This window comes from Clinocottus analis, unplaced genomic scaffold (genome assembly GCF_023055335.1).
Source record: "Clinocottus analis isolate CAN_PGR_092001 unplaced genomic scaffold, fCliAna1.0.p SCAF_9, whole genome shotgun sequence".
NCBI lineage: Eukaryota > Metazoa > Chordata > Actinopteri > Perciformes > Cottidae > Clinocottus > Clinocottus analis.
In genome coordinates, this window is record NW_027176251.1 from 9,246,580 (window position 1) to 9,259,034 (window position 12,455).

The 12,455-nt window shown below is 39.0% G+C and overlaps 1 protein-coding gene across 2 annotated transcripts in view; it reads left to right on the forward strand.

The window, feature by feature from the left end:
• The window catches only part of grik3 (glutamate ionotropic receptor kainate type subunit 3), an 87,327-nt gene extending 75,171 nt beyond the window's left edge, over positions 1-12,156 (forward strand). The window contains exons 13-17 of one of the 2 annotated variants that reach the window (XM_068569179.1): positions 2,033-2,151; positions 7,700-7,917; positions 10,333-10,558; positions 10,795-11,045; positions 11,750-12,156. In XM_068569179.1, the coding sequence (XP_068425280.1) occupies positions 2,033-2,151; positions 7,700-7,917; positions 10,333-10,558; positions 10,795-11,045; positions 11,750-12,115 (1,180 nt within the window). In that variant the 3' untranslated portion in view covers positions 12,116-12,156. Of the gene's footprint in view, positions 1-2,032; positions 2,152-7,699; positions 7,918-10,332; positions 10,559-10,794; positions 11,046-11,747 lie in introns of both variants that reach the window. The other variant, XM_068569180.1, reaches the window with a different exon arrangement.
• Positions 12,157-12,455: the final 299 nt, after the last annotated feature.

Here is a 12,455-nt window from a genome sequence, read left to right on the forward strand (position 1 = left end):
TGTTTGACTGTATAAAAGGTAGAGAGATCAAAAGCAAGTACATTTGTATTGTTGGAGAAAATCAAGCATTTAAAATGAAAGCAAAACAACATTAAATCACTTTGTGGCCTTTAATTACTACCACTGCAGCTCTTATGGTTTCCATAACCTATGCGATTTATTTTTAGCCAAATATTTGATATATTTTGACATACATATGCAAGTGTCTATGGGTATTTACATCTTACCAATAACCATTAACTACTAATGTAGAATAGCTGCATATGAAATGATTTAAATAAAACACAATTACAGTGTATGTGATGTGAAAATAAATTCCAAATGTAAAAAAGGACATTGCCTTTGTGTGGCTTGTTTTGGTCTAGTTCATGTGTAATTGTTGATAAAACGCAGAAAGCCTCTTCTATTTTCCATGCCTCTTCACTAACTTCGCATATTATTTGACCATGGCTTTCCATTTCACATTAAAGTCAAACAAAATGAGACTGAAGGAATTAATTGGAATGGTGAAGAGACACATTTGTACAACAGCTACCCAAGGCGTCTCTGATGTCTGCAAATGTTATTAAGAGGACATGAATGTTAAGAGAAACACTTTGAGATGAAAACACTACAGTGTATTTTATTTTTAATAATTAAAGAAATACAATTTAGGTATGCTAACATTGAATAAAAGCACCCTCTTATTGGCCATCAGTTCAGATGTCTGATTATCTACAATGAGAAATACTGGCGGGAAAAACTCAATTTCAGAAGCTTTAAAGGCCTGTTCAGTGTCTGATTAAAATAGACTGCTGACATGTTGGAAAATCTTTCTGCAGCATGTAATTAAATTGAAGTGTATCTGTCTCTTGAACAATATACATTCCAGTCAGTTAAATCTTTCTTGACAATTCTAACTATGTACCATTGTGGGTTCCAGTGTTGTTGGGCCGTTTTAGTTACTTATCTAGCTTTTGAGATGGGGTTTCTTTCTATCATTAGCATTTTCTACCATATCTCATCAAAGTAACAGATATGCCGCACATTGGGTAGATTCTATCTGGAGTCTAAGGGATCCAATTGTATCCAGAAGAGCACCCAGAGTAAAGAGGCAGACAAAGATATTTCACATTATATGAATACATTGGAAAAAAGGGGGGAAAGTAGTGACATTTAGAATGTTTTATCTCAGAATCTGCCTCTTAAAATGGTTTGTGCAGCTGGTGTCAAACTAAATGGCAGAGATATGGAAAGATGCTTGCTTTATGGTTTCATGTGGAGTCTTAATGCCTCACATTCTCAAACATGACATTTTATACTCTTTAATTTTTAAAGTGATTTCTGAGCATACATATAATGAATATTTTTTTGAGCTAAGGCTATATCATGAACAGATAATTTTAAAATGTTTAGATATGACATTCGATAGTAGTTGTTACACTCAAAAAATCAGTAAAACTACTGCATATAAACAACTCAAAATGTATGGGTGGGTGATCACATTGTTCCCAACATGTTAGGAAAAGTAAAGTGAGCAATGGATCAAAATACTATGTTTTATTTGAAAGCTGCTGCTCATCGGGATGAACCCAACTCTACTAAAGAGACAGGTATTTATCTTCGTAGTAGGTGGAGACCAAAACAGAGTGAATATCGGACAATATCAAGTAGCCACAAACAACTAAATAAATGCTGCTATTTGTGTTTGCTGGATAGATACATATCAAAGTTGCTAACATGTTTGCTACAACAACTCTATAGAGTTAATCACGGTTGTGTTTACTGCTTGTACTGCTGCCGCCATATGGCCCGAATAATCAGTTAATGCTGGTTTCCGCTTTGTAGAGCGGCTGCTTTATTGCTGTCATCAATATTGTAGTTTCGTTACTACAAACCAAAAGTGGAACTCTAAAATAGTTGTATCTCTCAGAATAGCTCTCAAGCTTGTATGATTCTGTTTTCAGATTCTACTTGAGGAAGGAATAGTGTTCAATGTTCATGAAAATAAAGATTAAAAAAGCAGCTTTCCAACTTCCTTTCTCGTTCCCAGGTTCAGCCCATACGAATGGTATGACGCCCATCCCTGTAACCCTGGATCCGATGTGGTGGAGAATAACTTCACCCTCCTGAACAGCTTTTGGTTTGGAGTCGGTTCCTTAATGCAACAAGGTTTGGCGGCGCACACATCCTCCTTCCTGTCAGAAACAATACTGTCAAATCACCCCTTTTCCCCTTGCACTGCGAGCTCTCTCTTTTTCCCTCTTTAACTGACAAGCTCCATGATTTCCATTCGGTGACTGTTTCATAAGACATTTACCTGTCAAGAACAACAGCAGAGCTCAGACTTACATGACAAAGGAAGGCTGTTGTCACCTACCTGCTGTTTAAAAAGGTTAGAGTAGGTGCCAGGCACTTGTCAGAGATTGTCAGGAAAGGATGAAAAACATTGCAACATTTATTTCTCCATAACACAGTCACTTGCCAGGCCAAGAGTTTTCCAATTGCTGGGACGAAAAGGGTTAGTTGAGGAACATGTCTGACAAATGCCAGCTGTCAGCCATGCTAGAGCAGGCGGGTGTGATGTTTTCAGCGCTATGCGGGAGAAAATTCCTATGTCTAACACCTAACTGTCCAACAAGTAGACTACCAATTAAATGTCATTGTGATCTTTAATGGTGCTACGCTACGGATTTTTGGAGCCAACCACAGATCGCTGAAAGCAGAATTGTCCAATCTGATCACTGATTACGGGATTTATTTGAAGCCATTTCACCACTTAACAAGCAAATTTGCTCCTCTGCTTTTTGGACGTGTGTATGTACTTGTGTGTGTGTGTGTGTGTGTGTGTGTGTGTGTGTGTGTGTGTGTGTGTGTGTGTGTAGGTGTGTGTAGGTGTGTGTGGGTCCATGTGTCAAGAAAGATTTTTAATGTCTGTTTGCAGCACGGAGCAGAGCAAAGACAGGCAATTGCTACAAACAGGCTCGGGAGTCATATCATAGCCTACCATTTGTAGAATTAGATTCCTGAGGTGGCTGCGTAGGATTGGTGAGAGAGGGCAAACTTAAATTGTGGCACCGGCGCCTCATAGAGGCATATCCGGTTGCACCTGGCGGCATGTCCGGTTCCCACCACAGATGCCGGGGCATCTCGGCAAAATGCCCCAGCATCTGCAAGATGCCCCAGCATCTGAGAGCAGTTGCCACTAATTACGTAGCGGCACTTCCGGTTCCCACCTCAGATGCTGGGGCATCTCAGAGAGCCGCCACATGCAACCGCAAATGCCTCTATGAGGTGCCAGTGTCACGATTTGAGCTTGCTCCTACTGAGATTGCTTCCAACTCATGTGAGTCGAACGTGTCCAATAACATGTCCCATAACTCCAGAACATTGTCAAGTCCAAAAGTCAACCTACAAAAAAAGAAGTGATGTAATTGACATCATATTTCTGTCTAAAGAAGTATTTAGCATCAAATCCATATTCGATCTTACTTATTTAAATGAGCGGTTCAAAAACATTAAAACATTTTCACTGCGGTCAAAAAAAAAGAATCAGACGGACAAACGACCACTTGGGCCGGCGCTCCAGTGCTTGTCAAGCTGTGTTGCTCTCAGAGCCGCCGAGACTGCAGACAAATGAGTATTGAAATATTTCAATTTAGAATCAATGCGACATCTCATCGGCCGATAATTGTCAGTGGCCGATCGGTGCACCTTTAGTCGTGTTTGATGCTGAAACCAGTAACAACAAAATAAGCAATTTCTTCATTCAGCATGAGGACCCACCATGTATCACCAAATCTCCCACTGCAGATTTAATTGTACTTTTTGACTGAAAAACCAAAGGGAAACAACACATTTTCATTTGCTAGATGTCCCTTAAAGGGACAGGAAAGTAAATGAAGGCCCAGGAGTAAAATAATGAAGTCAACTGTGGAGGAAAAAGAAAACCCAAGTAATAAAATGCTTAACCTCAATGTAACAAGACAAATCAAAGAGGCTTAGTGAGACTTGACAGTGGATCTTTGCCCATAAGGATAGCAAACACATTCAGCAATTCATTAAGCACAGAAGCTCGGCAGCACTCTTGTGAAACTGCATAGCAGCTCTGCCAATTTGCCGTTGCAGGCAGAGGGCTGCGAGCGTAGCACCAGCATGGCGGGAGGCAGAGGAGAGAGAAAATCAAAACAAAATGAGCTAGTTAGTAGCCTTTATTATTAAACTAAACTGTGATGAATCCCCTATTATATTTGTTATCGTGGGTCACAATGTTGTCTGTCAATGCCTTACATTTACAGTCATCAACTGAAACTGCTGCTGGTGACCCACATTACAGCTGATATTAGGATCATGTGTACGTTCTAGCAGGTTTATTTGCATTATGAATTTATATATGATGGGTATTTTCTTTTATGCTGCATAACTGTTTCTACATGATTTTTAAATTGAGTTTTGTCAAAATGATCTTGACAATGATTTGAAAACAACATGTAAATGATCTGAGTTAAAATTGATGGACTGATTTTGGCTTTCCGTGACTTCCATTTGTACTGCAGCACCTTTTAACACATGCTGCATGGTGTTCTCTGCAGCAAGGTGTATTTTGTCTGTGTCACATTAACAGACATCCTCTACTTGTCTGCCAAACACAGTGACAGCCGCTGAGACGGAAGCCATTTCCTTGACGTGTTTAAAATGCAAATGGGCGCGTTTGAGGAGATGCAAATAAAAAAATCTGATTCTCCCAGCTTGTCTGTGGGAGGGAGGTGTCATAGACAAGACAACGAACGCAAAATATGAGGAGGTGCAAAACCAAACACTTTGTGTACTTCAAATGCCTTCTTGGGGGTCTCAGTAGGATGTTGCTCACAACAAACATATGTCTGATCATTTCCTGTAAATTGGTTTCTCCGTGTGAAATAATTGTAGAAAGTATGTTTGCTTCATGAGTTTATTTATTCCCTATTCTCTCATTCTGTCTGACATTATTCTTTGATTTTCTAAAATATATTTGTACTCTAAATATTATCAAGATGCATTGTTAAAGCCCAACATATTATACTCTGTATCTGGTTCTTCATGCGCAAACTAATATGCACTGACATTTCGTCTGTGTTTAAGAAACTCCAGTTGTGATTTTGCCCCTTCTTGAGATTCAGAACAAGATTTACTTGCAATGGAATACACATTTTTATTCACAAGTTTTATTATTTAAACGCAATTAACAAGTGAAAGCCCCAAGCTTTGAAAGGGAGTTATTGTGCAGTGACTCCACAGAGCTAAGTGCAGGTAATCATTCTCATGAGAAAGCCTCGTTTTCTAGCTTGTGGGCAGAAACACTAAAGAAAACCGGGACATCATGTTTAGCACAATGCACTGCTGAATCCACAGAGACCAGCTTTTTTTCTTCCCAGACTGAAAATTCAAAAAGCATCATTAGAAACTAAACATCCTGTTAATTTATTTTAAAAGAGAATATCAGTGTCAGACTGACTTATTCTTAGTGTTGCCTGGCTAAAATGTAGGAACATTCATGAATTACAGAGAAACTGTTTAAAAAAAGACTGGAAAAACAAGGCTCACAACTCCATGTATACCTTGGTATATAAATCCTAAGCCTGGTACAAAAAATATAAACGGAGTTAAACGATGCAACAGCACTGTTTTTTTCCGACCTCAACATAAAGAATTTAAAATGTCAAAATGTAAAATGCAAGTCTACTTTGTAATATAACCAACAAATAAGCTGTAGAAAGCCTTTTGATGATAGTAAATCGGCCTTGAGTTAAGATTTGTTTTGTTTTTGTCAAAGCACTTTTGAACCATCTCCTTTGGAATTAAGACTTTATAAAGACAAACAAGATAGATAGGAGGTTTTGCACGACCCTGACTGTGAGTAGAAGTTCCCACTTTTTTCTCCTGAGTAAACTGACACAAAGGTTGTCTGTTAATGCTGGATATTTAATTATGTGTTGAGCTAATATTTGCTACAGGCTGAACTTGCTTAAAGCTTGTTATCCATGTTCAAAAATGTTATACACTATCTAATGCCTTTAAAGGTAAATAAATATACTTTGACACTAAAGTGTTACTGTTTACAATTTTAACCCTCCTTTTGTAGGTTTTTGCTCATCAAACATATTAGTGTACTTTTTCCTGCATCTTTATTTGTGGCTTTGCAAAGCACTCTTGGCTCCACTAATACGACATAATAAGAATTTTTGATTTTCAATTACAAGTAAATTCCTGAGTCTGGTCTCAAAATTAAAAATGCCTATTTTGCGACAACACACGTTCCACTACGTTACTTGCCCTTCAGTGTTGTGTAATAGTATGTATAATCATAGGCAGGTATTCAAAACATTGATGTGAACGAGCAGTGCAACAGTCAATGAGATTGATGTGACGTTGTGGTTTCTGAAATAGAATAAGGATAATCCTACAAACATTTATTTATCTACCTCGGCTTACAAGGTCTGAGTCCTTCCTTGAGGATATGTATGTATATTGATGCCGTTTTATTTCCCTGGCACCATATGATTGATCTGCTTTTTTGTATTTATACGTTCTCTGATCCAGGGCCATATACTGTCCCCTGCTGACAACAGCATTGTATAGTGTGGAATTCAATTAACTTCCCCATTGCTTCACTTCATTTTCAGTGCAACAAGAGAATGCAACTGGACTTCCATGCTGTGAGGACAGTGAATTAAGTGATTTGACTGTCTTCCCTTGTTTTGTAACCATGTAGTCTTTGTCAAACCACAAAGGTCAAATCCCATCAAATTTGGTAGAAGAGGTTAAAGAGCCGACCACTCTGCCGCCCTTCTGTGGGCTTTTTACTCTTTAGAATTGCCCTCATAAATCTTCTTAGTAAAGTAACAGTGCACAAAGCACAAGGGTATTTTAAAGGTTGTCAGATATGAGATATAAAGTAACTTTAACACCAGTCAGTGAGCCATAATAATCATGGTATTACTTAGCAGAGGACCACTCAAAGTCAAGGTTGATGCTGAAGTGTACTGTCAGTCTGGCTTTGTAGTATATTAAGATACATCTACACGTAGACCCGATAAACATGATGAGCTCTAAATGACATAATGGAATAAAGTGACAACCGTAGTAGTGTGAGTTACATAATATTCTATGACATGTCAACTGGTTCAGAAAAACTAAGTTCAGATAAAAGATTCAGTCCTAGACGAGGATCAATTGCATTGTATTCATCAGTTAATCGTTCATGATTTAGCGATGATTAGGCAGCAAATACTTGACTTAAACTAAACCAACTACTGAAGTAAGGTGTAGGGGTTGATTTTGTACTTCCTCATAAAAGGTTTTTGATAAACATAAGATTATTATTTAATACACTTTGTTACTGATGTAAGTCAACAATATAACATAGATGTTATCTGCAAGTGTGATTGATTACATAGTGAGTCAGTAAGTTATTGCTCAGAAAGCCTAATGAACCCAATGTAAAAGCCTGAGGAACACGCAGTGTAATAGTCTGATCTGCCCATTCTGGATTGTGAGCTTAGATTTTGGCTAAACTCACAAACTGGCTTTATTTTCAGCAGCACTGCCAAAAACATTTGTAGGCTAATTAACAAAACGCAGATCATCATGTTTCTGCATTTGTTTAATTTGGTTACAGTGTTGGCAGGTACAATGTTATCTAGATAATTGCTTAATAGTCTCCACTTTGTGTTGCGTACAGGCTCAGAACTGATGCCCAAAGCCCTGTCGACCAGGATCATCGGGGGGATCTGGTGGTTCTTCACACTCATCATCATATCGTCCTACACAGCTAATTTAGCAGCTTTTCTCACTGTGGAGAGAATGGACTCGCCTGTGGACTCAGCCGATGACATCGCTAAGCAGACCAAGATCGAGTACGGTGTGGTCAAGGACGGCGCGACCATGACTTTCTTCAAGGTATAGTATGCACAATAAAGAGTATATCTACTTTTTGCATATCTAAGTTTTGAATTTAAAAAAAATACAAGTTTGATACATTACTGAAGTAAGATTCAAAGAAATATTAAATACAATATATGTCAGCAATGTAGTCACCCAGATAGGTTCCAGTGTTAAACAAGCAGAGTGTAGCTGAAGCATGCCGAGAGTGAACATGTACAGTGACAATAATGTGAAATGTATGTGAAATTAGGCGCGATAGGTTATTGTGTGTGTGTGTGTATATGTATATATACACACACACACACACACACACACACACCGTTAGATCTTAATTCTCACAGCAATGGCAAATTCTACAGCTTCTCCATATTTTTACACTGTTTGATGTGTTCCTTCATAATGATTTTTTTATTCCAAAGTTTCAGCGTGCCTGCAGGGTCTTTGAATTTATTTTATTATTTTGAGCTTTGCTTTAGATGCTTTTGCTTCTGTGGTGCTGAATAACACATGTTCCAGAGTTACAGTTTCTCTGAGTAAGAAAATGAAAACACTGCACATTTCAATTGAAGGCAGTCCATAAGCTTATGAAATTCAATAGCAGGAAAGCTAAAAATTCTTCCTGGGCATCTATCTGCTCTAGTTTTAATGCCCCCGAAAGGTTGTAGTGGAACTCATGAACACAGCAAGCCTCATTGTTGAATCTGCAGAATTGTGTGTTCTAAATCCCTCAGCCTTGTTAATGCTATTGCATTCAGGGTTATTGCTGATAGCATATAGATTTAAAGACTATCAGTGTCTTGGAATTGTAGCCACACTAATCACAATACTGTAAGATTACTTACGTTTTGCATTGCATCCCATGAATATGAAATGTTGTTTAATGGCAATTAGTGCACCTGGATCCAACTCAACTCCTTGACACTTTAAAAAGAACTCAACTTTTTGTTTCTCCGAATAGACATGTAAAAGAAAGTTGAAGTTCTTCGACAAATCATTGCTGTGATTGTAGCGTCGTAAATGGGAGAAACAGGTGTTTAATTACCTCATCAGAGTTGCATGGCTCAAGTGCCCTCTGCTCCCACTTGCACTTCCAGAAAGGCCTAATGAAGTCAATTCAATGAGGCAGAGAAACATGATAAATACTGAGGAGGCCGTGAAGTAGATGAAGGCTTTGCAGATGGATGTAACTGGATGGATTTGGTCCTTAATTCGGGTTTCAGAGACATACTTAACTGTTGTTTTTTTGCTCTCAATTCTGCTTGATTTTTGCAATTTGAAAAATAAAACCACTGTACTGTAGTTATACACCTCCAGATATGCATCCTGGCACCCAAAGACTACGACAGGAAACTAGATTCTCCTGGGAAAAAAATTTAACTTTTACCAGCAAGGAACAGAAGTTATTTAAGTACAAAAGAGAGAATAAAATGCAACAACGAATTGGTTCCTTTTTTGAAAAATCTACATTTTATTGCTTTCATTGCAAACAATATTATTCTCAAAACAAAACCCATTCAGTGCGTAAGTGGCACATTACATTCTAGGTTTTAAGAATCCAGACCAACTATTTTCATCACTATGCCCAAAACGTATTTCAACAATCTTAGTCAGTGTAAAGTTTAAAAAATATGTTTTTAACTTATTATTTTTAATTTAAAGTGGTTATTTAAGTAAAAATAGACATTAGTAATGAAATACTTGCTTTGCGTATAATTTTCTTATCGCACATTGCTGTAATGTGCCATCTGGTCCATTTTCTTTCTGACCTTATCTACTCATCTCTGGCGGCAAGAATGCCAGCTTGGCAACATTTGCAATACATCCTAATTGGTACTTTTAAGTTTTAATATCAGACCATCATACCTTAGTTTTAGGCAAGCATGACTGTGCTTCTCCCATAGTTACGCATGATGGAGGGCTTTGTATAACAGCATCTTTCACAATTGGAAATGGCTTATAGTCTTTAGACAGTAATTATCTAGGATTAGACATGGCATGAATGTGACCTCATACAGAATTGCATGAAATACCACGTAGCCTGATGCAAGACTAATGGAGAGGCATTCTATTATTGCAGCTGCGGTAGCACTTACGAGAATAGATGGACACAAACGTTCTATTTACTGTCCTTTAATCCAGAGATACTGAAGATCAGCAGGATGTAATCATGTAAATATATTTTATCACTGGCTAAAATGTGTATTCTTCAATACTGCAAGTGAACACATACTATATGTATCACCTTCTTATGCAAACATTAAAAAAAATCCCCACAAGTTACTCCGCCATTCATCAGAGCTACAGAGGTACCAATGTGATGTCAGGGTTGGAATTATGTTCAGCTGTAACACCTTTGTGCAGCCATGAGATTGCTCAAATTAGGTTCAAAGGTGCATGTTTTCCTAAACTGTCTCATTCTGTCCCTTCCAGAAATCTAAGGTTTCTACTTTTGAGAAGATGTGGGCCTTTATGAGCAGCAAGCCGAGCACATCACTGGTGAAGTCTATTGAGGATGGGATTCAGAGGGTGCTGAAGTCAGACTATGCCCTCATTATGGAGTCCACAACTATCGATTACATTACCAGGAGGAACTGTAACCTGACACAGGTGGGAGGGATCATCGACAGCAAAGGCTATGGCGTTGGCACTCCTCTTGGTAAGACCTGTGAATACATTTGAGACCATCTCCTAATGAATACAAAAAAGTCAACCTCTTTAATCTCCTATCCTTTTAAATAATGAGGGTGATGGTTTGCTTTTTAGACGCGGTAGCATAAGATGTTTTTTCAGCTACCAGTTAGACAATATGCCACAAAGTGTTTATGAACCTTATTAGCACAGAATCCAGCTGGCATATCTTCCAAAGTAAAACAAACCTTATGTTGCTTCCAGGCTCTCCATACAGGGACAAAATCACCATAGCAATCCTAAGCATCATGGAGGATGGGCGCCTACACATGCTGAAGGAGAAGTGGTGGAGTGGGAGCAGCTGCTTGGATGAAGAGCATCACGAGACAGGCCCCATGGGTATCCAGAACCTGGGTGGTATATTCATTGTGCTGGCATCTGGTCTCGTGCTGTCTGTTTTTGTGGCGATCGCTGAATTTGTCTACAAGCTAAGGAAGACTGCAGAACGTGAGCAGGTATATGTCCCCATAAATCACATGCCGAATGCTTTTTTTTTTTTTCTTTATTCGATATATACTCTGTGGTTTGGAAAATTTGTCCAACATTAATTCAATTGCACTCCACTAGCATTTCAGTTTAAGTCACCCTTGATTTTAGCAAAGAAGCTGCTAACCAAGCCTATTGTGTGTTGATACTTCCACATCGCCTCTAAACCAACGCCGTGCTGTGGCTTTCAGTTCAAACACATTGTAAAAGGATTTTCATGCCTTTGACTAATCCCTAGGAGTACTTGGGCCATAACACCACAACATTTACTTATTTTAATAGGCATACTTGCAAATTGGAGCAAAGAGAAATAATACATTATAAGTCATTGGCATTGTCAGAATAGCATGAACCCCTTAACTGTCACTAATTACAGTGCATAGTTGCATGCATGCTCATGCACCACACTTTTTTACTCTTTCTAACACATAATGATCCATGTGCACGTTCGTGGTGGTGGTGCAATTTGACATTGCTGACAGCTATGGAAGCACACACACACACAGACACAATCACTGACACAACATGAATGTTACATTCTAATGCATGTTGTGCTTTTTTTGTGACACTCTGCTGTCAGAACAATTTAAAGCTAAGGCATTTACCCCCCCCCGTCCCTTTCCCCCTTTCTCTTTCTTGCTCCCCTCCCCGCATCCTCCCTTTTCGTCCAGAGGTCTTTGTGCAATGCCATGGTGGACGAGATCAGACTGTCGTTCACCTGCGAGAGGCGGGTGAAGCACAAGCCTCAGCCTCCAGCCATGGTGAAGACGGATGCAGTGATCAACATGCACGCCTACAACGACCGACGACTCCCGGGAAAGGACAACATGAGCTGCAGCACTGGGATGACTCCCGTGTTCCCGTGACAATGTGTTCTCCCCAGGGCAAGAATCTCCTGAGCCACTTGTCAGGGGCGATGCCGGAGACCAGAGACAATGGCATAGACGGGATCACACGATTCAGTATTAACCACAGTGACATGGGGACACTAACAAAACATGGGCAACTCAAAATGGCAGCATCAGCCACACAGGTATGACAACATTCACCACTATAGTCCAACCCTGAAGAGGTACAAATAATATTTGGGGGGGGGGGGTTTGGGAAAACAGTGCACCCAAAATAATCAGTTTCAAGTCTGATGTTTACGAGCGCAACACAAAAACACAAAGAAAATACACTTTGTTCAAGGATAGTTTTATTGGGGAATATGGACTGAAGCGAGATGAAAGGCTTTGTTGAGAATGGCAATAAATGACAGATATACATTGAGGACAAAAAAAAAGAGTTGTTTTCATCAGTTTTGCCATACATTGAAATTATAATATCAAGTTCTCACATTTGTCCTGTTGATTTACATAAACTCCTGAATGGCCTCT